Source organism: Calonectris borealis, chromosome Z (genome assembly GCF_964195595.1).
Source record: "Calonectris borealis chromosome Z, bCalBor7.hap1.2, whole genome shotgun sequence".
Lineage (NCBI taxonomy): Eukaryota > Metazoa > Chordata > Aves > Procellariiformes > Procellariidae > Calonectris > Calonectris borealis.
The window spans coordinates 17,282,245-17,309,295 of NC_134352.1; the positions used below are offsets into that span (position 1 = coordinate 17,282,245).

Sequence of the window (27,051 nt, forward strand, 5' to 3'; positions counted from 1 at the left end):
GAGAGCACAGAAGGCAGTTCTTACTTAAAACAAGTTTTGACCTGCCCATGATCTCAGCAGATTGCAGGATTGTGGAGGAAGTATTTCTCTCCTTTTTTGACTAGATAATTTTGCAGGCCAATTGTCAAATCTGTATTTCGGCACTTGAAAGAAATGAATTTTCATCTGTGTAAATGTGTTATCTCCCAGTGTATTTAGAATAACACTACGCTTCTTATGGAAAATGTAATATATGCAGTCACTTTTTAAATTTTGTTATTTTAGTAATCATGCAAGCTACTTAAGGGCTGTAGACAATTCTGTTTCATGCTTGTGTTCTGTTTAGCAGCAATGTCAACACGTTAATTCATTAGTATAAAAATATTACAAAATTGAAGTAGAAGAACGGTATCTGAGGCTTCCTGTTAGGTAGATTTCAGTTTCACAGAATGCTGTAATACTATTACAATCCCCACTGCAATGTCATGCAATACCAACTGCATTTCCCACTGACTTTCTTTGATGTTTTGGTTAAAAATCAATAGGATTAGATCAACCAAGAACAGCTCCTTGTAAATGCTAGAGATTTCTATTCTGAACTCAAAATGTGAAATTAAGAATAAACACATTTAAAATTAGAGGTATTTAAAGGTTTGTCTTCACCTGATTTTAATGCCGTTACAAGTGAGTTCTCTTGCCCCAGGCTGGCTAGATGAGGGCTGCCTCACCAAAAGTGAAATACCTTTGCTGTAAGCCTGAAGCAGTAAGCCCTGCTGAGATGCAGTCTAGCTTTGCTAGGGTTCAGCACCACACTTAGGTTAACTATGTTGCTTTCGGACTGGAACTGGCTCACGGTCAGCTGGTTTGGGGTACGAGCTTGTGTCTGCTTCCAAAATGCTCTGTTGCTCTTTGCTCTTTGCTGCTGAGTTTAAACAGTATATCTTTCTTTGAGATCCTTGATGTTCATCCAAGGCCCATCTCTGTTTTGTCCAACTCTCACATTTGAACTGGAAAACTGCTCCCTGTGCGTAAGGCAGAAGGGGAGTACACAGGTAACAGCCCTGCTGTGGAAACAAAGAGATGATGTTTCTAAGGCTCCTTTCAGGTAAGAGTGGAAAGGATCCCTCTACTCACAGAGCTGAAAGAGCAAGATTTTTTTTTTATCAATTGCTAGGCTGAAGAAAGAGGTGAGTATGATCCTTCCCAAACACACTAGAAACTCATGCAGAGAAAGATTTCTGAGAGCCAGAAGTGAATATATTCTCTCCTAGCATTGGTAGAATACAGCCTTCATTTTTGTTCAAAACATTTGTATGTACAAGATACAGTGCAGATCTGGGCTTCGTGGGAATTTATTACGCGGATCCCTGAAAGAGTGGCAATTATAGAGGAAAAGTATGACGAGAAGAAATTTCATGGACCATTTGCAAGACTGTTGCCATAATACAGCAAAGAACCACTAAAATGTGGTATCCTTTAATTACACACTGAACCAGTGTGAGCATTAAAATCATGTGAGCATTTTACTTCTGAAAATTTTAAAGATTTTTTTTTTTTCTCTGTTTGAATCAATTTAGATCTGGTTGCACTGCCTGATTTTGGAGCAGGTGCTATGGAAAACTGGGGGCTAATGACTTTCCAAGAATCATCATTGATGTACCTCCCAAGTGATAAATTCACAAGCAGAAAGGCAATGATTGCCATAGTTGTGTCACATGAGCTAGGACACCAGGCACGTGGTAAAAAATTCTGTACATTTATTTGTCTATGAAGTTGTTTCCTTCCAGTTGCTGATGATGCAGTCACTGATTAGTAGAAGAAAAATAGTAACTTGACAGTAGGGTATGTGAGCACTAGAGGACTGAAAGACTATTTGATCATATGTTCAGCTGATAAATCAATATTAAAAGCAGATTCCATCATATTACAGACTGCATACTGACTACACAGGACTTATTGATAAAAAACTGTTAATGGGCTACTTATTTTTTTCTCTTACACAGTACCTTAATGCCATACTAGAAAATAGCGTAGGGATGTAGGGATGACACAGTTCTCTCTGTATGCAGTATACTTAGTACTTCGGTGGGAGAATTAATGGACTTCATAAGTATTATTTTGTAGTGGGAGTGCATGTACATATTGCAAAAGGTATTTGTTTTTCTGTAAGAAACAGCCTATGGTATGATAGAACAAAATTAACATGAATACATTTTACACTGTAGCTGGACCGTTGTCCAGTTCTCATAGAGATTTTAAAAGTTTTTCTTATTTGGTTTGGAATGATAATGCAGTTTCACTTTTTTATTGACTATGTTTAATTTACTGTTGTCTGCCAGAGCAAGAAATGTTTGCACTTAGTCAACAAAATCAGCGAAAGAGTTTAACTTGGCTAGTGCACTTGTATGCCCTTCTGACAAGGTCTGTAACTTTTCAGACCTTCAGATGAGCGGAGTGTTTTTATTGCAGGCCAATAAAACAAATGTCATTACTTTATTAAACTTTATTTTAAAACGAAGTTGTAGTTCAAGTTTGTAAGAATTAACAAATAAAATAGAAATCCGCAAGTGATCAGTTTATTGTTAAATGTCAACTGCCAAATATGAGTACATAGCAGCTGTTGTGGAAGTTTTATTGCTTGCCAGGATAGGGATTTGCTGATTTTGGAAATGGTTATTTCCCCAGTTCTGTTTATCATCCCCTTGACAATTTCCTTCTGTTAAGAACATGTAAAAATGTTTTTGTAATTGTTTGATAAAAGCCCTACTTTTAATCATAGCCTGATCTTTTAGATCTTCAAATTTTATTGGGAAGTGTTTAAAATTGAATAGAGTAAAAGAATGACATAAAGCACTGACATCCATACTCACGGTATGAAACTGTAGGTGAAACAATTAAAAAATAACTGCCCTGAGCCTCTGACTTTTTCCAAGATGCATCTTTTTTTACTGAATTTTCACTGTCTGAAGGAATATACAGCATTTTATTCAATTGACATGTACACATTAAATAAAGTTATTTCAGCATAGGTATGTGTGTTGAAATGCAAAAATGAAAACTGCAGTCCAAAGAGATGTTGAGACATTTTTTCTTTCTATTTAAGTGGTTTGGAAATCTGGTTACAATGAACTGGTGGAATGATCTGTGGCTTAATGAGGGACTGGCATCTTACTTTGAGTACCTGGGAGCTGCCTTTGTTGAACCCAACCTTTCACTTGTAAGTACTAAAGCTTACTGAAGTAAGTAAGCTAAAGTAGCAAAGTTCCAGCATGTAGGAAGACAAGGAAAATGCAGGAGATGGGATTTAATCAAGCCATGGCATTAGTAACTTAACTTCCCTGGGAAAGACCAGCAGGTCTTGATTCTTCCCTGGAAGGTTTCCATCTGCTGGGAGCTGCCATCAAACCCAGCTCTTCTGCAGCTGGCGCAGAGGACGGCTGGACAGCAGTGATTCTGCACTGAGAAGGAGTTGGTGTTTTGCCCTAGATCTGTCATTTAACAAACCCAGCTTTCTCTCCTGGGTTCTGTAGCTGATGCTTTGCCTCACTGCCTGTCCAAGATCTTTTCCAAGCACCCCATAGCCGGGTACCTTTACTGAGCAGTAAGTTGGGACATTTTGAGTCTGTTTACCCCACTGGGTCCATGGATGTCTGGTTGTGGGTAAGGCAAATATAATGCACATAGCTAATCCGACAGCAGGGTAAAACCCCTTCCCGTTCGACCCAAATGGGAATAAGCATAAATCCCACAGCGTATTAGAAAACTCCATCCATCATTAAACTCTGAGACAGGAGGATAGGTGCTGCTAATTGTAGCCATGAGATGAGATGCACTCGCCTGTGCAATCACAAACGTCTGTGCAGAGTGTCCTCGGCTTCTGAAGAAAGGAGAAGCCTTTAGTCTGGGCAGGCCCGAGTCAGTCAATCCAGTCTGCTTTTTACTTGGCTCAGATGAAATACCATTCGTCACTTTCCTTCTCTAATTCACCAAAGTACTTAATTAGAAACTAATACAGGCATGTCAAACAAATTCTGTCAGAAGGACCCCCTGCTTTGAACTTCAAAAACAGCTCACTTCATTCTCTGTAAAGCAGCATTTTAATATCATTGAAAAGTATAAAGGTCACCAAATTTTAAATTGGAAAAAAGTCTTTGTCTCCTTTGTAATTTTAATTTTTTCATTTAGAAGTTTGTCTTTCTAAAAATCAACAATTGCCATTTTATTTATGTCCATAAAGTAGATTTTAACACTGAGCAGTAATTCCATTTGATAAATTACAGCTATGTGATTTGCCTTGCAAATCCAGAGTAAATTACACAGGTGCAAGAATACAGCGCAGTTTTATGGGCTGTACACATTCACAGAATCACAGACTAACTGAGGTTAGAAGCGACCACTGGAGATCATCTGGTCCAATCCCCCTGCTCAAGCGGGGACACATAAATCAGTTGCCCATGATCCTTTCCAAATGGCTTTTGAACATCTCCAAGCAAGGAAACTTCACAACCTCCCTAAGCAACCTGTGCCAGTGCTTGGTCACCCTCACAGTGACAAAGTGTTCCCTAATGTTCAGAAGGAACCTCCTGTGTTTCAGTGTGTGCCCATTGCCTCTGGACCTGTCACTGGGCGCCACTGAAAAGAGCCTGGCTCCAGCCTCTTCGCACCATCCCTTGAGATATTTATATCCATTGATGAGATCCCACTCCTGAGCCTGCTCTTCTCCAGGCTGAACAGTCCCAGCGCTCTCAGCCTTTCTTCGTGTGTGAGATGCTCCAGTTCCTTTATCATCTTCGTGGTCCTTCACTGGGCTATCTCCAGTAGCTCTGTATCTTTTCTCTACTGGGGAGCCCAGCACTGGACCCCACAGTCCAGGTGTGGCCTCACCAGTGCTGAGTAGAAGGGAAGGATCACCTCCCTTGGCCTGCTGGCAATACTCCTCCTAATGCAGTCCTAGATACCATTAGCCTTCTTTGCTGCAAGGACACATTGCTGGGTTATGTTCAACTTGGTGTCCTTCGTGTCCTCAGGTCCTTTTTCGCAAAACTGCTTTCCAGCTGGGTGGCCCCAGCATATTCTGGGCCCTGGGGTTGTTCTTCCCCAGATGCAGGACTTCTTTGCACTTATAGAATCATGGAATAGTTTGGATTGGAAGGGACTCCTAAAGGTCATCTAGTCCAACGCCCCGTGGCATAGGCAGGGACATCTTCAACTAGATCAGGTTGCTCAGAGCCTCGTCCAACCTGACCTTGAATGTTCCCAGGGATGGGGCACCTACCACCTCTCTGGGCAACCTGTGCCCATGTTTCACCACGCTTGTTGTAAACAATTTCTTCCTTATATTTAGGCTAAATCTACCCTCTTTTAGTTTAAAACCATTACCCCTTGTCCTGTCGCAACAAGCTCTGCTAAAAAGTTCATCCCCATCTTTCTTATAAGCCCCTATGTTGAACCTCATGAGGTTCCTGTCAGTTCACTTGTCCAGCCTGTCCAGGTCCCTCTGGTTGGCAGCACAACCCTCTGGTGTATCAGCCACTCCTTCCAATTTTGTGTCATCTGCAAAGCTGCTGAAGGTACACTCTGCCCCATCATCCAGATCACTAATGAAGATGTTGAACAGGACTGGACCCAATATTTGCCCCGGGGTACACTGCTAGTTACTGGCCTCCAAATAGACTTTGTGCACCAATCACCACCCAATTACAAATTGAACCCTGAAAATTAAATTTACTGGCCGTTTACAAAGAGAATAATTGGTCAGCAAATTTGATACCATTAATTGGAAGCCTGTGTTCTTCTCCTTGAGAAGTAGAAGCGCTCAAAGTGGCCTGCAGTGTTTTAAAAATTTTAGGTTTTTTTCTTTGCCTTTGTAATTATGTCATTTTCCACCTAATCTTAGGAGAGGTACTCAGCTGGGGAAATGAATCATCATTTGATAAAAAGGGAACTTCACTGATTTGAAAATATTTGAAATATTTTCCCTCCATATTTCTCACCGGGTGACAGCAGAAATGCCACATAGTTAAGCCTTGCTACCCTTAGTAGCTTGGTTGTTAGGTTATTACTCAGGATTGCAGCAGGAGAAACAGAGAATTTAGGAAGAAAATGCTGCCATGTTAGTGACATACAGATGTAAATGAGATACGAGTTTTCAGTTTTCAGTATTTGTTCATTTGCTGTTTAATATAGTTGACTTATTTTTCCCTGAGGATTACACTGTAATCATCGTCTTTGTCAAGACCAAGCCCGCAGTCTTCTCAGATGTAAAATTTTCATTGCCCTGATTAGTAACGTTGCATGTAGAAAATGTTAGGATCGACTGTAAGGTCCCTTTTAGTTCATGGGGAAGTTAGGGAGGGGGAAAAAGGATTGTTCCTTGTTTATTGACAGACTATTTCCATTAGAGCTAATCCCATAATTACATTCTCTCCTAAGAATAAGTATTTTCTCTTCAGCTCACTTAGATTTGTCTTTTTCTTGCAGGATAAAATCTTTTATGATCATGTTGTACAACCTGTCTTAATGGAAGACAATGAAATAGGAGTTCGATCACTGTCAGAGAGTGAAGACAAGATCAAGGGATCATTTTCTCTAATGTCTCTGTTTGACAGCATCACGTACAAGAAGGTTAAAAAATATGAAATTCTTCCATTTCTTGTATATTCTAAACTAATGGTGGGTTAAACTAAGTAGGCTGAAGAGGAGCCTTCCTTTTCCTTTCCTAGCTGAAAAGGAATATTGTGTTGAATTACGTTTTTTGTAGATAGTTTTGTCATTCAATATTTGTTTCTGCTGCACGCACAAATGTATTGGACGTTGCAAATCTATTTGGCTATGAGAGAAATGGTGAAAACGTTTTTAACCTCTGTGAAATATGAAGCATAGCCTGACTAATTTCTCTGGAATATAGTTTAAAAAAATACTGCAATAATAATTGCAATGTTTTCTCATGCTTTTTTCCTACTGCAGGGGGCTTCTATTACCTGGATGCTTTCTGGTTTCCTGACTGAGAAGTTGTTTATCAGAGCACTCACTGTAAGTTTGAAAAACTAACATCTTCATCTTGATTTGTAAGCTGGAAAATTACAATTGCACAAATTACTGTTTGTCTTGCTGATGTTTTTCATTGAACCGTCATGAATTCTGATGTTTCTGTTTGTTTCTGTACAGTTGTATCTGAAAGAATTTTCCTTCTCAAATGCTAACCAAGATGATCTCTGGACCCACATCCAGATGGTACTCATTTTATCTGTAGTATTCTTGTTTGGTGTTTGTCACAGTCCAAATTTAGGGTATATACTGTTTGTAGAACACTGCACTGGGATTTGCCTATCCCTAGTGCAGTCTTTCCCTTGCATAAAACTTGCTTTGCTGGCTTTTTCGGCTAATCTCTTCACAAGTGTTTATTTGGCTGCTTTACTGCACCTATGATCAGTGGAGCTAATACAAGGAATAGAGAGATGAGATGGGAAATCAGGGCCAGGTGGAGCTTTGGGTTTCCTGGAGGCTGCCTAAGCCCACATGAAATTGCATAGCCTATTCTTCTAGAGCTGAAGTTTTGCCAGATCAGAGTGTGTGATGCTCTGGGCTTGACGATCGAAGATGCTGATATGTCACAGATCCAGCAAAGTCTATACCCAGGGCAGTAGCTCAGCATTTCACCCTTTGCTGGTTTTGGCTGAAATCTGAATAAGAAAACAGGTACCAATAATAGGTTTATTTTTAAATATTCCACTTTCCTGTTCCTCTAAAGAAGGCTTCCATTGTGTTGCAGACTTAGGCTAAGAACAAGAGTGCCACAATTTCAGATATGCAAGACTGTCACATCTTTTAAGCCAACAGAGACTGTACCAGTTCACACTAGTTGGGACTCCAGCTTAGTGTCTTTTTCAATTTGTCTTTACTCTTCAGTTTGTTCATTAGGTAGTCACTTAAAAATCTTTCTGTTCTGGCAGCTTTATTTGAGTGAAATTAGCAAATTAAGTCTGTCATAGCCATACAGAGGTGTAAGTATATTAACACTAAAAAGAAAAAGGTTAGCAGTCAGGTTAAAAGAATGAGAACTGTCATCTCAATATTTCGTAATTCCTAAAAAGGCTTATGCTGTCTTTGTAATAATGACAATAATGTCCTTTTCACTTCGTAACATAGATTTTTTGCATAAGTCAAAGACAAGCAAACTGCTTCTAAGCAGTTGCATTTTCTCTAACATGTTAGAACGACCCCTAGAGTGTTGCTGAAGCAATATCAGTGAGTACCTGTTTATCATAAATAATTATAATTCCTGTTTCTCTTGCAGGTTGTAGATGCACAGGATGAAGTTCAGTTGCCAGCATCTGTAAAACAAATAATGGATTCCTGGACATGCCAAAATGGGTTTCCAGTTTTAACATTAAATCTAACCATTGGCACAATCAGTCAAGAACAATTTCTTAATAAAAAGAATGAAAACAATACTGATTCTTACAAGTATGATTAGCTTGTGTTTTTATTATATGTTTATACCATTTTTTTTTCAGGAAACTCTTCAGTTAGGACATTATGTTTTGACCATCTGATTTTTTAATTTATGTTTTTTCATGTCATGAGCTGTCAAGTAAAATCTGTTTGAGACTAGAGTTTGCAATAGTTCTGCAAGACACCTATTTTGCCAAAAGGTTGCTTTCCTCTGGAGTAGTTACTTTTCCAGCCACATAATGGTGTTGTAACGGCAGACACAGGCCATGAATAGGTTGCAGGGCAGGAGTTTTGCCTGGAAGTTTCTTCTTTCCTCATCCCTCAGTTGTATGGACTGGATGAACCATGCTGTAGCTTCTTTCCAGTGCACATATTCCCAGTCTCTTCTGCTTGGCAAGGGCCAAGGGTTGCATTTAAGTACCTGTATAAATGACCCCTTTCTCAGAAAATGCTGAGTACCTGACACGCAGCAAAAAGTTCCTGTCAGCGAGCACTGCCGAGTCCCTGGTGCTTTTGCAAGCTGTGCTACTTATTTAGATGCCTAAAAACAATGATAGAAGGAGCTGCCTTTGGTCGCCCACTTTGGAAACGCATGGCTAGAGTTTGAAATTTCATGAAATTCAGCAGCTGTCATGAGTGTTGGGATGCATTGACAGGGCCCATGGGATGAGTTCTCACCCAGGGAAAAAGTATAAAGCAGGGCAAAGCCCAAAGCAATTTTTCCCTGGATGCTATTGCTGGTCATACAAGCAGCCAAAAGAGAAATTTTGACAAGAACCACAGAGTTTCCTTTGCTTCCAAGCTCCAGGAAGCACAGAGGATTAGTCCATTCAGTGTCTTTGGTTAGCTCAGATAAGGAGTTTCAAGTTACAAATGTTAAGTCCTTTACTGTAGTTTCAACAAGAGGCAATAGCATGTGAATTTAAGCAAATCCAGGACAAATATTACAAAATTTTTCATTTTCGTGAGCAACTTCAGGGTTTTGTAAGCTTTCATCTCTTTTCACTGGGAGGTTTACATTCTCTCAGAAAGGAAATTACGGTTGTCAGAATTACAGTTGTATTGCTTGCCTTGAGCGTTTTTTGTAGATACCTTTCTGAACAGGAGCTTTATATTCTCCAGAAATAGGGTGAAGTGTAATAAGTGAAGAGAATAAAATTATTGTCTGAAGAAGGAAAGCCAGAATACAGAGATACAGTGGTATTCAAATACCTAGCATCGAACAGTAGTCTAGATACGAGTGCCTATTTAAATCCATCCTAAAACTCCCTTTTCTTTGCTGAACCTAAGTGCTGATACAACAAAAGTACCACCATCTGATGAGGTTTTGTGTATCAGAGAGGAGAGAAGGTAGATGGTGATTCTTGTAAGAAGGAACTCATCTGCAATCTAGTTTAGCATCAGCTGAGAAGGTTGTTTTTTAAGCATAAGAACTAATTGTATTATCTCTTTTTTTGTTAAGTAACACATGGATTATTCCTATTTCTTGGATGAGAAATGGATCATTACAACCCTTAATGTGGCTAGATAAAAGCAGCAGTAAGTAATTATTTGTTCACACAGGCTAAAACCAGCTGATAAAAACACACCTAACACTTCTATAAACAGAATTTGAATTGAATAGGGAGATAAAACTTTATTACAGAAATGTCTGTGTTTATCTGTTGTGCTAATTTTATGTTACAACAGCAATAGATTTTCAAATAGGTTAATATATTGGGTTTTTCTGTGTTGCATCAAACTTCAGCGTATGTTTTTAACAATATGGTAGAACATATTATGAATAGAGATTTCCACAATAATTTTGATTTTGTCATTTTGTATGCAAATACAAACTCCTATCTCTTTATGCTTCTGTGCTATTCTTACCCCAGCAGATCCCACTGGTGTTAATGACAGCTTCTGAGTATAGGTAGGATCTCGCTGTGATATATCAGAAGATGATCAAGCTCAAGTAGTAGACATGAAGACTGAAAAAGATTAAAACCAGCTGTGTGAAGTGACCCAACATTGTCACACATGGATATCTGTAAAAACAGAAAATTAGTATTTTCAACACCATGTGATTTAACTTGTTTATGCAAATTAAATGCAAAACCACTCTTATCAAAAGAGCAGAATTTAAAAAAGTTTTAAAGGCTTATAGTAGAACAATGAGTTTATGGCCATCTCCAAGCAAATAAAAAATTCAGTTCTTTCTCATCTCAGTGCTTTCCAATAAACAGTTACATTTTTTGAGAAAGAAGAAATGTAATCATTAGAATGGGGTAATTATTTTTCTTTCGCAAGTCAGTCCTGAACTCCATAAGGTTTTGAATCTGTTACAAGGAGATGTAGAGACTGATGTGTTTGTGGAATGCTTAAGAGCAAAACTACAATATGTTGTGTGCAGCTCTCCACCCTTTGTTTACAGTGGTTAAAAGCTACTTTCCCTCTTTTTGAGGCAATAAGATAGCTTTAGTGATCATTTCACAGTATATGGACAAGTAAATAAGCAAACAGTGGATGTTTATTCCTCTGAATGCTTTAGATTTAAACTTAAAGAAACCAGTGATTGCTAAGGTGAAAAATTAGAAAATTTGCAGAAAAGAATTGTTAGGCAGTGGTTGCTTGGAAAGCTAGTTTTTTATTATTGAAGTGGTATTCAATATTGAATAGGATTTGAAGAGGTATTGAAGAAGAATACCTATCTTCAATAGGTATTGAAGAGGAGCATAGTTTTGTTATTTTAGCTGGATCTAAAAGTACTCTTGGTGATGAGCAGAGCATTGAACCAATATGCCATTACAGGGGAAGTACTGCTACTGCCATATTCTAGCCACCCATGCTGTTTTTAAATGGGTAAGCCAGTATCTGTCACGTGCCACATTTCCCTGTGAAGATGACTGAGGATGAACCCTGTAGTACTTCTGTAGCTCTGTCAGAACACATTGAAGTCTCAGTCTTCTGTTCAGAGTGGAGCAGTGCTGGGTCTAGACTACTCACCACTACTGCTTTATCGTCTTAAGAGAGTTTACCGCCTTCTTAAATAAGGATGATCATAGCCAGTTAAAGCAGCACTTGAATCCTCTTCTGATGAGGCAGCTTAGAGCCTTCAGGGCTGCACTGGCTCCTTCAGATGTACTGTAGGCTATGAGGAGCAAGTAATCAGACAAGCACTCATAAAGTAGGTAGTAGTGAGATGAAATGGGACAGCAGAAGGAGGCCTTTAGTGAGTGATGTAACTCAAAAGGACTACGGATGTTTATTTAAAATAAAATTTTTGATTACTTGTTTCTTGCATAAATTTAGCTGTTTTGCTTTCCTTGATCTGTGTTTATGTGAATACTGGTAGGCAGTCACTTCTTCCATAAGGTACTGAGAGTTGTGTTTTGGAGCAGCACTGGGAGCAGCAGGTATGCTGGGGGTGCATGCCCTGCAGCAGGCATGTGAGGGTATTGCTCCTCATCCAGACTGTTTATTCTTGGGTAACCTTTCTGAACTCTCCCAGCTGCCTATGAGCTAAAGGGTAGGAGCAAAGTGGGTCTTCAGCCTCCCCTTTGCCATCTCAAGGTGCTCAGTACCTGAGGGGTCAGTTGCTTGTTGAAGTTCTTCTGCTGTGCAGAGCAGAAATCACAAATGCACCCAGCTTTTGGGAGATTCTCTTTGAGTCCAACCTCAAACCTGTGGCTCAGATCTCAGGGGAGCATCGAGTCCAGTGTTTATAAATGCAAGAGAATTTAGCAGTGCACAGAAAATAAAATGATATATTTTAATGTCACTTTACAGAAATGTTTCCTGAAATGCAGATATCAGAGTCAGAATATGACTGGATCCTGCTAAATGTAAATTTAAGTGGATACTACAGAGTGAACTATGATCAATTAAACTTAAAAAGATTAGCACGCTTGCTTGAAAATGATCCAAAGGTAAGATCATATGTGTTTTCTCAAGCTTATAAACAGATTCTTTCCATGTATTTCTTCTTGCAGTTCTTACCAGTAATGACATTGATGAAAACCTGGAATAATGAGAAACTCACGTATCACATAAGAAGAAATGATCCACCGTTGCACCACTAAAGTCACTGGCAGCCTTCCATAATGGAAGAGGAATAGGCCCGAATAGTTTCACATAGGCATGAAAAATAACTTTACATGAGACGGCATTCTGTCTTCAAAGTTGTCTTAACAGCTTGTGGTTCTTCCAATCTCTTAAATTTGGCTCAAAGAGTTAAAGGTATGGATGTGTGACTGAGCTTTATCTGCTGTTATGGAGAAGGAACCATGGAGAAGGAAAGCTGGGAGAAAGCTTTTTATTGCCACGTTTCCTCAAAGCACAATATTTCTGTCAGTGAAGTTTCAAAAAAAATCATCTGACTTGGGTTTTTTTTGTTGGTTTTGTGTTTTGTTTTGGTGGAGATTTTTCTTAGAAGAGAAGTTCCCATCAGAGTAGATTTCATCCCACCTCTGACTTGCCACAGCTTGGGCTGAAGGTGAAAGTGGTACAGAACAGCCTATACATGTGGCTGTATATGGGGTTGCATAGTATTTAATGTTGCCTAACCCTAGAGTGAGCCAGAGGCTCCAATAGTAATGTCAGCTCATTGGTTTTGGTAACAACAGTAAGAAAGTTTAAGCTTTCAGCATAATAGTAATCAGTGCAGTCAGACGACTTCTCCAGGAGGTCTGGACATGAGGTCAATCAGAGCACGTGGTGTGGTTAAACCTTTCCATGGCACACTGCCTTCCTTTCTTCTAGGCTTTTTTCTTCCACAGCAAACCTAAGTCAGCAGGAAATTTGATGTGTGCTGACTTGGGGCTGATTTTTGGAAGCAGGAAAGAGATGGGGAGGGACCAGCAGTCCTCGCAAGAGCACGAGTTGTAGGCAGGGGTTCACCCACGCCTCTGCCTCGGTCATTTAATTCATGATAGTGACAGACACTCTGCTCTGGGACTAATCTGGGTACATATTCTGAACTGAAGCCTCAAAAGGAGAAAATGTACCAAAACGATATAACTAGGATATTTTTAGGAAATGTAGTGTTTCCATATTTTAATTTTCACTACACTACAAAGTACGAGAGGTCTTGAAATTCCATACTTAATATACTGTAGCTGTATATGTATATATAAAAATATATTATGTAGCTGTATATTTATATATTTATATATATATACATCTCTAAAAGCACATACATAATTTCAGCTTAAAATGCAGGACCCATTTTATGATGTTTTGTTCTGGTTTCGGCTGGGATAGGGTTAAATTTCTTCCTAGTGCTGTGTTTTGGATTTAGTATGAGAAGAATGTTGATAACACACTGATGTTTTCAGTTGTTGCTAAGTAGTCACTTAGTCAAGGACTTTTCAGCTTCCTGTGCTCTGCCAGGTGCACAAGAAGCTGGGAAGGAGCATAGCCAGGACAGCTAAGCCAACTGCCCAACGGGGTATTCCATACCATATGATGTCATGCTCAGTATATAAATAGGAGGCGTGGTCCAGGAAGTAGTGATCGCTGTTTGGGTCGGCGGGTGATAAGCAATTGCATTGTGCATCACTCATTTTGTATATTCTACCATCATCACCATCATCGTTATTATTATTATTATTATTATTATCCCTTCCTTTTCTGTTCTATTAATCTGTCTTCATCTCAATCCACGAATTTTACTTCCCTCTCCCCCGCCCCGATTCTCTCCACCGTCCCACTGTGTGTGGGGGGAGTGAGCGAGCGGCTGTGTGGTGTTTGGCTGCCTGCTGGGTTAAACCACAACATGTTTTGTAGAAGATTTTGGCTTAGAAGAAGTGTTAGGGACTTGACTTATCTTTCTGAAACATAGTAAAGCTTTTTTAAACTTTGATATGTTTGCATCTATTAATGCCACATGAATGATTTCTACAGGCTATTCCCGCTGTCAGCAGGTTCCAGCTGATAGATGATGTTTTTGCATTGACACAGTAAGTATGTTTCAAATTTGTCATAGAAAATGATTAAACTTCATGACTGAATTCAACATTGCTACTTCTTCTGTTCATTCCTACCCATATGTGCTGTTTTGACAAAATGGTGGGGGAGTTAAGTATTTAATCCATTCTACTGTCAGTGCTGATTGAGTGATTTCTTTCAAAATTTCTTTTGTTCCAACTCTTAGGAAATATTTTAAATAATGGCACTGTCATGAGTTTTTAGGGACTAACCTATATTTGTTGTAACAGAAAAAAGATTCTGAATGAACATTCTGAATTTTCCTTTATTTATTCTGGACTATCTCAGCTCTGCTGTCCTGCATCACTCTTAATACCTCTTTCATTTCCCTTGCTGATGGGTGACTCGGTTGTTCATGTCTGTGGTGCTAGAGACGTCAGCAGTACTGTAGGGAGCTGAAGAAGCAATAAATATGTCTGTGCCTCAAACGTACCAGAAATCCCCAAAGCATCAGACACCTATGATGAGGGAGCTCAGTCAGGAGGTGGCCAAAGCATACTGCCCCCCCTCAGTAAAAATTCCCATTCCTCCTCTCACATAAATGTCCTTTCTCATAAGAGAGCTCAAACCTAGTATGTAATAAGGAATGTAACTGTGAAGTATAGAACTGTGCTCCTATGTAAGCACACTAAAAATGTTTCTGTTCCGGAGGAAAGGGGCTTGAATTGGAATTTTATTGGGAAGGAATTAATTCCTTGCTAATTCCACATTGAGGCACAGAAATGCCATGCTGAAGCTGTTAATTCCAAGAATAGCGTGCATGTGAATTACATTGTTTGATTTTTACAATAATGCATATTCCACAAAAGAACCTGTAATGAAAATATGTTGTTTAGCAATACGAATACAAATGTATTAGAACTCAAAACAGTGCTCTTTTCATTTTGTTCTAGTGAGACTGACACATGCTGTAAATGTGCCTATACTGTATCTGGCAGTACAGTATAGTACAGAATACTGCAGAATACAGTCTGCATACTACCATGCTTACTGCCATGATTGTCCTATTACTTTGATAGTAGCACTGTGCTCTGTAATAAAGGTTTTGAGAGTTCAGCTCTTAAAGGCACCATTCTTTTATATTTATTTTGTTTTTCCCACGTCTTTTCTAGGTCACTCTCCATGCAATATCCTGATGTTTTATTGTCATGTCTGTGGTGCTAGAGACGTCAGTTGTCAGTTTCATAAATAAACAGAAATTTGTGGTAGGTAATTACTGTGAATAAGTATGCTCAAGTATGAGGTTTTTTATCTTCAAATAGGTTCGGATACATTCAGATTGAAACAGCGCTTGAACTAACAAAGTACCTTGCCAGAGAAGATGAACTCTTCATATGGAATGTGGTATTGTTAAACCTAGTACCCGAGAATTTGGAAAGTACTCTGAAGAACTATGAAGTATACCCACTTTTAAAGGTATCACCTTTTTTGTTAGTTAGCAAAGATATTAGACCATTTAAATAAATCAGACAAAAATGAATGTAATGATGACTACGATGGGTCGTAGTTCTTGTCATTCCCTTTGCATGATTTTGTCAACTTTTTTTTTAAATAGGAGGAGCTACTTCTGTGTATATATTAGTCAATGATAAATATCATTGAATCATGAGCAATTCTTACTGTAAGAGAAGTAGTCTATTCACATTCTTTATGTTAAGCTTGATCCTAGGTTTTTGTAAAACCGAGTATCTGGAAAATACAGCTATCCGTCAGTAGTGAGTAGTAGGAGTAGGAGGAGGAGGAGGAGGAGGAGGAGGAGGAGTGATCAGTAAGTAATGAGAATAACACTGCTGTGTATGAAGAGCATATAGAATGTATGAGCTCTGTGGTTTGTACTGCCTCCCAGTTCATCTCCATGGAGAGAAAGAAGGAATTGGGTTTGGATACTAAATGAGATTATTCTCTCCCATATTTGAGCTACCTGCGATAATATTGTCTTATTTATTTCCTCGACTTCTATTTGAAGATTTCACTTTTGTTTAAAGTGCAGTCCCACAATAGTAGTTCTCTTAAGTTCTAAAAGTAAAGGTATGTTTAAAATATGTGAAAAGAACTTATTTTTCTGTCTTTTTCTCTGAGAATGAGCATTTGTTTTCTTTCTTAATGAGTTCAAAGGTCCTAGTGATGTGAAATGGTAACTTCCCAGTTTCGATAGTGTATTGAATTTTAGACCTAATTTATACACTTTGTTTTAATGTGCTGTGTTGTCAAGAAATTAATAGTGGTAATTTTTTAGGATAAATCTGAGTAAGTAAAGAATAATACAGCAAAATAAAAACTTGCATCTAAATTAAAGTAATTTTTCTTTCCCTTCTTTTAAAAGAAATACCTTTTAAAGAGAATGTTGCCAATATACCATTATTATGCAGGTTTTATTCGTCAAAATGTTGATGCTTTGGAAGATGACTATTTTGCTCAGTAAGTTTTCTGCTTTAATTTGAATGTAACTGAATTCTTATTTTTACTGTCCTGTAAGTGTGTGTTATTTATGATGACACCTCCAATGAAACTGCAGTATCAGGATAGTTTGGGATATTTTCAGTCTATTTAGTGAGCGTAAAAGATGATAGTTTAATGATCTGAGTGGTAGCTTTTGTTTATGGGAGAACAGGCTCAGCAGGCTGCTGCTAGTTGGGGAAAAACAGACAGCAATGAACTTCAGGTGTGATTTATGGATCAACCACTATAACTTTAAAATAGTTCATTTTGCAAGGCTACCAAAGCCACAGTCTTGAATGTCAGAATGATTTGGACTAGATGCAACTAGTCTTTAAAACTACCAAGAGTGATATAAAACAAATAAAAAACCTAAGAAAAATTACAGTACGTGGGTAGCCTCACTAATGTCCGTGAATGTTGATGTCAGGAACCCGTTATTGGTAGTTTAATTTTTTATTTTTATTAAACCTCAACTGTTTCTAGTAGAGGATCTCCTGGGTTAATGGCATCATGTGCTGAAACTGTGCTGGTCAAGCACAGTTCAAGTACTCCAAATGTGGAATACATACCTTTTATTCTTGCTATTTTGGCTTCCCTTCAAGAGTGTATTTGGAAAAACTTTTTGCAACAGCGTGCTGGCTGGGCCTCCAAGACTGTTTGAACCTGTCATCTGAACTGTATGCTAAGTGGATGGACAACCCTGAGTACAAGTAAGAATCATAATGTGCTCTTAGAGGTGTGCATGTGTAAGTGACGTGGAACGTTAAAGGGCTCTTATGTGGGGGAGGCAGAATGACATGCTCCTGTACACTGCTCTTCTTTCTCAACAGAATGACAGAATTTTAGCCTAATTGTGCTCCCCCAACCCCACTCCTCTTCCCCAAATCTCAACTTTATGATGATTTCATAATTACTGGTTTTTGCATAGACTTTACAGGCTGGAGGATGCAGATTTTTGCCATGAAGACCAAAATCTGTTTAGCCCATAACAGGTGAACCTCAGATTAGGGCTAAAATCCAATATTGTCCAGTCCCTTTGCTGCAGAACAGCCTTAGGGTTATCCTGTATACCAACTCGGCTTCTAATCTTCTCTTAGTAATACTGAGAGAAATGATGTTTGTATGATACAGGCATCTGCCCATGGTGAGCCCTTCAAATTGCCTTGCATGTTCTGTATTTGCATAAAGAGGTGCTGGGAACAGCTGTCAGTTCTTATGCTGATATTGGAGCCTAGTGGTCAGGTTTCTGGTCTGTGAGGACGGAGTCTAGGCTCTACCAGGATCAGACTTTCTGTATTGGAGTATTGCATTGTTAAAGAAAATTTACTGTGTATTGAAATTCTTATTCTCTTTTCCTCCCTCTTTCTTTTCATGTTTTTCTATGCAATAGTCAAATAGTACTGGCACTGGTGAGTGCAAATTTAAAATTTATTATTATTTTTATTTGTTGTGGTTGTAATAAATACTTTGTTGTTACTTGTATTTCTGATGATATATATAGTTGGCTAAGCAAACTGAACTTGTACTTTTATGTTTGTGGTTTTTTAAATAGCTTTGTAGTGATCATGCTCATAAAAACCAAATTGTGCTTTGCAGTTAAACTGAAAAGTTTAAATAGCCTAAATACATTCTGTTATGTTCCAGAGAGAATATTCTTACTATCCCACACTAAAAGCAACAATGCTATGCTGAATTCTCAGGCTGTTTTCAAAATAGTCACCTATCTTCCCCTATTAATAATATTTGAAATATTTTTTTCCCTGTGGAATACAACATACCTTATCTGAGTTGAAGAGCTGAAAAGTCTGTGAAATATATTAGCTGATCTGATTTTGAATTAGATGGAGAAGATTAATTTTGCTGTCCTTCCTGGCACTGAGATAAGTTCAAAGAGACTTTGCAGGCTCACACTTCAGATGGCTATAAGTGTGGAAAAAAATGCAAATATGAATTTTATTAAGTGAAAAAAATGATCATGTTTTAAGGAAAAAAAACATAGGAGATAGGACACTTCTTAGGTTTCAAATGACAGATCACAGTTCCTATTCAGTCCAAGAGGAGACTTTTCATATGCTGGATAGAAAAGGAAAAGGGCACAATAAACTTTTGACTCATATTTCACAGACAGATCCCTTTAGATGCTCTTATGTTCTCCATTCTGAGAGCAAAATTCATAACAGCACACAATAGCTGTTCTGTCACGGGTGGAACCCAGTAGGATCCTCACATCTATGGAGGGGAGTAATGGTTTTCCCTTTCAGATAAGGTGATCAACTTTCAGCTGAACATTTCCAAACAGCTCTTGGCAGAACTTAACTGGACTTGATACAGTGCATTTTTATCTGTTCCATGGAGATAACAAGCCAAGAGCCATGATTCCCAGCCAGTTTCTCAGTTTTACTCTTTTTTGCTTATAGGACTGAAGTGGAGCTAGCTAAATTAATGTATTCTCTGTGGTGCTGTTACTGGCTTGTCTTTTTGAAAGAAGGAAATGAGTCTAGAGGGAAGGACAATGTTGCTGCACATTTTAGTTATTTATTGAAGGTAACCATATACTGCTATTGCCCTCAAAAGTTAAGAAATCACTATGTCATTTCTGCACTGGCTCCAGGAAAACGATGTAAAATAATACACCCTTCTTCCCAGCAGCTTTTTGCATCTTCCCCAAGATCCAGAAACAAGAAAATCGTGACAGGCCAGTAATATCAAACCACACAGCCACTCCCAGGAAAAATATCCAGATTAATAAGCCCCACCCCTCATCTAATATAACCGCAAGCTCCAAAGTCCCTCTGGACCACAGTGGACTTCCTCTGTGAACTATACAACATAAACCACTTCAGGGACACCATAGATGTCATCAGCCAGTAGACCATTGTCCCATAGTAGGCTGCCTGTACAGCCTGCCTTGCATGCTGCACGTCAGAGCTGCAGCCAAATGATACACAGAGCTTGTCTATTTACTCTTCACCAACAACAGCTTTACACTCAGTAACCAACATTTTCTTGAAACTCTTGGAACAGCTGCAGTAGCAAAATAAAAAGCCAAAGCAGCTTTACCCTGTTATCACCCTACCATGGCCTCTTTCTGCAACGTTATGAAATGATTATTAAAAAAATTACTAGACCCTGTAACTCAAATAAGACCTGTCATAAAAGGATTCCTTGCAGGAGTATTCTTTACCTTGACATAACTACTCAATTTCAGTAAGCATCATTATCAGTGGCAAATCCCTTATGTTCCAGCACATATCTGGGTAAATGAATCCACACTACTTTTTGCAGTAAATGTAAAACACACCCACACTTTCTGTTGTTATGCCAGTGAAATCCCCCACCCACAACAGGACTATCAAAATCCCTGCATCTTGTATGTTCACTTCTTTACAAGTGATGTCTGTCATGCAAAACACCCGACTCTAGTCCTTCTTAGTTTCCAGAGTTTGTAACTTGCTTGTCTCTACCTTTTACCTTGAAGATTGCTGTCACATAGCCTTCCTTCTGACTAATATTGTCTCTCTTTCTGCTGGTATCATTCCCATTTTCTCTAGGATGGTCTACTGAAACTTGGAGGAATTTTTATAAAATTATATTTAAATTTGAATTTGCTGCTTCCAGTTTTGGGCCTGAAGAAGGGCTTTTGTGACCAGAAACTTGTCTGTTTTTTCAAGTATATCTCCTGATCTAATGGAAGATAGTTTTTACACCTCTACATACAATCTTGGCCTTATGTAACGCTAAGCAGATTAACAGTATGTCATTGGGAAGTTAAACTTTTCATTGGTAGCAATGGGACCCATTCTCCTACAGAGAAAGAGTCCAAAACACCATTAATTTAAACTGTTTTCAGATAGCCTGTATAATAGAATACATTGCTATCACTGGAAAGCGTTGACAAAGTCTTAGTGTCAGGGACACACCATTGCCACAGAAGAAATTTTCTGTTCAGCCTTTGCACATGAAGTGGAGTATTACACTGATTATTGCATTTAGTTTCTGTTACGAAATTCATCGTGATGTTGAGGACGCCCCCCTGGGGTGGGAGCAATAGGAGGCTGCCTGTTGCATGGAGAAACGTCCCCTCTGTTTCCATTTGTGCTGCACATGGCTCTTCCCGCTGGATGCGTTCACTGAAGAAACTTTGAAAAGGCTTGTCTGGGACGATGCTTATATGCAGCCGTACACTCTTTAATGGTGTGATCCGTGGCCTAGGCTATGATGTGAAAGAGTGGCATTGACACTGTATGTACACAAAATAGCTTGGTCCAACTGTTCTAAAAAATGTTTTTGGTTTGCCTTTAAACTGCATGCTTTTAAAATGTTTAAATCATGAATAAAGCAATCAAATTTCCTAGCTTTATTTAGATTACTATTTTATACTTCCTTTCTTGTGCATCTTTTAACTGTAAATAAACATTTTTTTTCAGTTATGCGTTAACTGCTGGTTTTGACTTTACAACAATACAGTACCTTTTAATCATATTTTGCATTGCAGAATTCCCTTTTTAATTAGAAGAACGGTCTGCTGCTATGGTGTCGCAGTGGGAAGTGATAAAGAATGGAATTTTGCATGGGAAATGTATAACCATACCGACTCCACAAAGGAAGATAAAGACATCCTGCTCTCTGCCATGAGCTGTGCCAAAGAGTCATGGTTACTTTACAGGTGACCTTGATCAAAGTATATTTTTGCGTATATAGAAGTAAATCATAAGAACACAAATACTGTACTGTGCAAACCTGATGGAGGTTTGCCTGCCCCAGAAGCATGTGTCTTATAGACCATTGGAAGAATCTTAAGAGTTTTCTTACGGAGAAAGTCTGATAAACAGGGCAAACACAAATGATCCTTCTGCTGGTATAACATCCCAGATGCTGGTAATCACTGAGAAAGGGATTTCCTGAGCTGGTAACTAGAGTGTCATATCTAACACTGGGCCCGTTCTGTCAATATATCCAGTGACCTTTTTGAACTAAAATTATACCTTCAGGCTTTATAGCAGACTATGGCAACACATCCCATAATATAACTGCATGTTGTATGAAAACATGCTACCTTTTGGTTTGTTTTAAACCTCTTTTTTGTTGTTTTTTAACTTGGAACCCATTGGATGCCCTTACTCTCTGCATGGTAAGAAACAGTATCATAATTCGCTTTGACATTTTTCTCTACCATTTATGATTTTATATAATTTTTCCATATTCCTTCTCCCCTGCTTATTTTGTTTCCAAATTAAAGTGTCATAGTCTATTTAGCCTCTGTGTGGAAGCCAAATCACCCGGGTTAAGGGCAAAAATGAAAATAAACTTACGAGCAACCTGTTCACCATTTGAAGTGCAGAGTCACACTGAAAAGTATTTTTTTTTAAATTTCCAGCTTCATAGAATCATAGAATTATAGAATATCCTGAGTTGGAAGGGATCCACAAAGATCATAGAGTCTAACTCCTGACTCCATGTGGGACAACCTAAAAGTTAAGCCATATATCTAAGAGTGCTGTCCAAATGCTTCCTGAACACAGTTTGGCATACTGTATTTGTTATCTTTCACTGGCATCCATATAAAATCTTTTCATTTTATCAGTAAAAAGATGTTGAAGCTGAATTCTCTAATCTGTCCTGTCCACATTACCTAAAGGATTTGTCAAAGGACAGAAATTTGCCAGAGATGACCTAAAGAACGATCATCTAAGAATTGGCATAAACTCAATGGGTCTAAGGCTCTGAAAGTAGCAGAGATGTTTCTCCTGCCAGCCATCTGCTCTTGTGATGGTGGTCATTTGAGAAGACAGAACAAATATGCCTGAGAAGAAGGCAAGGTGGGTTGTGAAGAGATGTCAAATCAGCTATGCTGATTTTCCACCTAACCTGTGGTCCTTTGTTAACTTTGTCATTGGCACTGGCTAGCACTGGTCCTTGACAAGCTCAAGGAGTTGTGATGACTTCCTTCCTCCCTGTTGATATATTGTTAAGGCTTTCGGGATGACGAACGTTAAGCTGGGCTTTTGCTGGCCCTCAGTGTATTTTGTCCATTCTGTTAAGCATGATGGTGGCATGCAAATGGGAGAAACCCAGCTCATTTACTCTACCCATAAAGCAGCTGCCTACAAGACTCTATAAGATAATTGTTTAGCAGTGCTCCTTGAAAGTAGGAGCATGCAACGTGATACATTGAGGCAACAAAGAGAATAGTTACTTACTTTTTTCAAGATATTCAGGCACTCACTGATACTGATATCATTGGCAGGTAGTTCCTTAAATACTTCTGAAATCATGCCTTAGCCCCCTGAAAGCATCCAAGACACCTTGTTATAAGGGACCCTATAAACAGGTCCCATTTGCATATCAGAGTGGCTCACTCTCTAGGCTCCATCTGTGTCACAGCAACGTGAGTCTCCAGAAACTGAGAAGCAGTTTGCCCTTCCACAGGGTTGTCTGGTAGGAGTGGTTGTCTTTCTGTAACACAGATAAGAAAAGCACATATATCCACCTGATGTGCTACACCTTCATGTTACTGAGAAGTGGAGAATCAGTGTGCAAGAATAGGGGATTTCACCAACATAAGGACAAAAACCAAGCTGAAACACAGCTCAGAGTGACACGAACTTTGGTATAACCTTCCACATTGCGTTATTTGTTGAGACAGGAATTTTCCTGAACTGGATGGTATTTCCAGATCATCACTGTTAAACAGCAATTGATAGGTACAATTATTACGTTCTTTTCTAACAGATACTTGCAATATGGACTCAGTGATACATTATTTTCTTCCAATTGTACTTCAATCATCATCTTATATGTGGTGACTAAGGATATTGGGCACCGTATAGCCTGGGAATTCGTTACGGAAAATTGGCCACTTTTAAGTGAAAGGTATGGTAAGCAACCAGCTTTGGGTTCCCTTTATTTCTGTGGCTCTTTGGTTTCTTCCTCCATCTTTATGTTTGAGCTGTAAAATCCAGGTGCAGATTTTCTTTCCAGAAGTGGCTTTTTTGTAATGACTGATGGAATTCCTTAAGTATGCAGAGCAGGATTTTCGGAGGATTCAACTCTGATCAGGACTTAATGTCAAAGAAGAGCTCATGTCAGACACAGAATGCTTTAAAAATTAGTCTGTTCATGACTGTTTCGGTGCTTTTAAGTGTTAAATTTCCTGGAAAATCTGACTAGTTTATCTACTAGCATTTCACAAGCGTGGGTGTAAAATGCTGGAGTAAGATTGTACCCTCTTTTCAAAGAGAGTATGGAGAGATGGGGGATTAGAGCATACAGGTTTACAAGCACTGCAAGGACAAACTACGGCATTTTTCCCTGACTTAAGTCCTAATGCATCTCCAGTCTACCTGCACTGATGCAGGTAAAGTTGCAGGAGAGCTTGGGCTATCTGTCTCGAGCAAAGCAAGTATTTTGATGTCTGTTCGAAGACTTCCTCTCTCCTTGGCAATGGTGAAAAGCAGCAGGGCTGTGACAGAGTACATTCCTGCTGCCTTTGTGGCAGAGTCGTCCCTCGGGAGCCCTTAGTGGCAGCATAACCAAGACCAGACATCTGGGAGCATTCAAATGTGGATATGTATTGCTAACGCTAGCAATAAGGCAAGTCTTAGCAGGTTTGTGTCACACCAACTTGTTCCCTTGCAGAGCTTTTCTGTGTTCTCTACTGATGAGAAATTTGATGGGAAACTGACCCATTATTTTCCAACTAAAAGAATGGTGTGGGCGCTAATTTATATGCCATCCTCAAGATACCAACAGAAACACCAAGTTGATATAATCATTATTGGTTAGCCTTTCTCGCTCAGTTTAGCTGTGTGAGCTTACAGAGATTATCCGTTTTAAGCAAAGAATTCATGTTACTGAAGTAGAAATATCAGATCTTACTGGGAAATGGAAATGAAGGGTAATTAGTGTGCTTTATCCTCCTCAAATGTCTAAATTGAATGTTAATGAGATTGCTTTAAAAGGGGAAAAAGCATACACAATTGCAGACTTCAGCTTAGTATTTCCAACATAGTAAATAATAACTAAATAGTGGGAGTATTTTCAAATGAGATGAAATTTAGTATATTTGCTAACATGCTGTTTGAAGGATCTTTATCTCAATTTTACAGGTATGGGAATGAATTATTGCATGATGTATTAAAAGTAATGGGAAGATTTGTCAATACAGATGTGCAGATCCAAGAGGTAAATCAGAGAAGCAGTTAGTTTCAACTTTATTGCCAGCTTGTAAATACAGTTTTTTAAATCTCTTGTTTTTTAAAGAAATCATAGAATGTATTGTATAATGTTGCTGTCTTGAGACATTGAGAAAAATGATGCTTCCTCATCTGCAAAATAAACATAGGAACATGCACCCACAGCTCTGCAGTCCCTGTGTGCAGTTGGTTGTTAAGCATGGCATGAAAGTGAGCTTTTGTGGAGGGATGGATGTTGTCCTGCTCTGTGTGATTGCAGCGTAAGAGGTTGCCTGCTCATGCGCTGAACAGACAGCCTGCACGTGTGATACAGTTCTTTCCTTTTGATGGCGTGGCAGCCCAGATGGGCCCATGAACAATACTTTCTAATTTGGCTGCTGTACATCTGGCAAAAGGGAATGGGTTTTGGGAAACCTGCTGAAGGGTGGAAATCTGTGGGAGGTGGCTGTAGGTTGTCTTGTTTTATTCCCCACAATAATCCACATGTTAGTGCCTGGGACAAATTAATAACTATCACTGCCTGTTTCATTCTCTTCTTTTGTTCTTTCATCTCCAGTCCAAGTCTCCTTAGATTCTTTCCCAACATATTATTTTCTTTTTTCAACAGCTCAGCTTTTGTGCTGTCTGCATGTGATCCATATCTCTGTGCCAGACCTGAACTCCTAGTACCTGTCATTGCAAGAAAAATGTTGCTTCCCTTTTTTGCTGTTAATTGATGCATGTGTACAGCAAGTAACTGAGAAGGGATGCTTAATGAGGAGACCAATTCAGAGAGTTAGCTCCTAAGATCAAAGAAATTTCTCTTCAACATTCATGAACTATAAGTTTTTCACCTTTTGTTCTTTAGGGACAAGTTAACTCCCTGAGATGGCAAAAGCAATGGGCCAGTGCCAGCCTTTCAATTAACCTTCAGGTTTGGAACTGAGTCCCAATAAATATTATCAAAGCTGTCTCATTTTCCTCTTTAAAATCTGTCTGTAGAGATCACCTTTGCCATGATGTCTACAGGAAATGTACCAAAAGTTGGGCTGCTGGCATGTTAGGTTGCTGGTTGTCGTGCTGACATCTATCTCATTTCTCTTCTTGTTCATTTCCTGCTCCCCCCATATTTGCTCATCTTCAGTCCTCTCTTGTTTTCTGCTCATTAGACTGATTGTAGAACAGGCAGCGCAGGAGGATTCTGCTACCCAACTAGTCCTAGACACTGTGTAGTACCACCAGTACTAGTGAAGTTGACTGCATTTGAAAGGATTTTCAGAGGGATGGCAAAAGGGCACATTCCTGATGTGCAAGGAGCTTTCCCACCTTAGTGCTAATCAGTAAGCTTGCCCCTTCCCCTCCTTAGTCTCTGCCATCTCCCCCTTTTCTATGCACTTCTGTCTAAAGCATCTGTCAGGTACAGAGTTGCTTGCTGCAGGTGAAGTTATGTGAACTAAGCTTATGTGTTTATTTCTTCAGTTGCAGGTTTTTTATAATGCTACACTGGAAGAGGATGAAAGAGTGGCTACTACTCTACTACTGGAGTTCACAAAATTTGAAAATATGGAAAGGAGAGAACTGCTAATCAAAGTTGCCAACTGGTTACAGAAAAATGTAGATGATTGACTTGGAGAACAAGTTCCAGTATATTAGTGTGATTCACTAGCATTTTGTTATTCATTTTAAGATGTAATTAAAGATAAAGCACATTTTTATGAGTCCTGTGGTTGTCTTCCCAAATGGAAAGTCAGGCTAAAATAACTCACAAGGAAAAGAAAGATTCAGCAAAAGAAATGAGAGATATATTTCCATATTATATCTAAATTAATTTCCTACTGGGCGAGTTGTTAGTAGGAATGCGTTTCTAATGATAATCTAACATGTAGAAGAGTCCAAAATCCTTTGTTTTTTCTGAATATCGGAATGAAAGGTGTGCTACAAGTTTGTGGCAAAAACACATGAGGAAGCTGGAAAAGTTTTATATTCTGTTTTGCTTATGGTTTGTACTGTGACCTTGGGCAAGTAATTTAATCTGTCT

The 27,051-nt window shown here is 38.9% G+C and overlaps 1 protein-coding gene across 1 annotated transcript in view; it reads left to right on the plus strand.

Moving 5' to 3' along the window:
• Positions 1–26,683, plus strand: part of LVRN (laeverin) — a 38,817-nt gene extending 12,134 nt beyond the window's left edge. The window contains exons 5-20 of the mRNA XM_075136201.1: positions 1,557–1,711; positions 3,083–3,196; positions 6,460–6,603; positions 6,946–7,011; positions 7,147–7,212; positions 8,276–8,445; positions 9,896–9,972; positions 12,202–12,341; positions 14,317–14,372; positions 15,663–15,816; positions 16,724–16,818; positions 17,442–17,549; positions 21,335–21,505; positions 23,572–23,712; positions 24,948–25,023; positions 26,493–26,683. Of these exons, the coding sequence (XP_074992302.1) occupies positions 1,557–1,711; positions 3,083–3,196; positions 6,460–6,603; positions 6,946–7,011; positions 7,147–7,212; positions 8,276–8,445; positions 9,896–9,972; positions 12,202–12,341; positions 14,317–14,372; positions 15,663–15,816; positions 16,724–16,818; positions 17,442–17,549; positions 21,335–21,505; positions 23,572–23,712; positions 24,948–25,023; positions 26,493–26,639 (1,880 nt within the window). The 3' untranslated portion in view covers positions 26,640–26,683. The remainder of the gene's footprint in view (positions 1–1,556; positions 1,712–3,082; positions 3,197–6,459; positions 6,604–6,945; positions 7,012–7,146; positions 7,213–8,275; positions 8,446–9,895; positions 9,973–12,201; positions 12,342–14,316; positions 14,373–15,662; positions 15,817–16,723; positions 16,819–17,441; positions 17,550–21,334; positions 21,506–23,571; positions 23,713–24,947; positions 25,024–26,492) is intronic.
• The last annotated feature ends 368 nt before the right edge of the window (positions 26,684–27,051 follow it).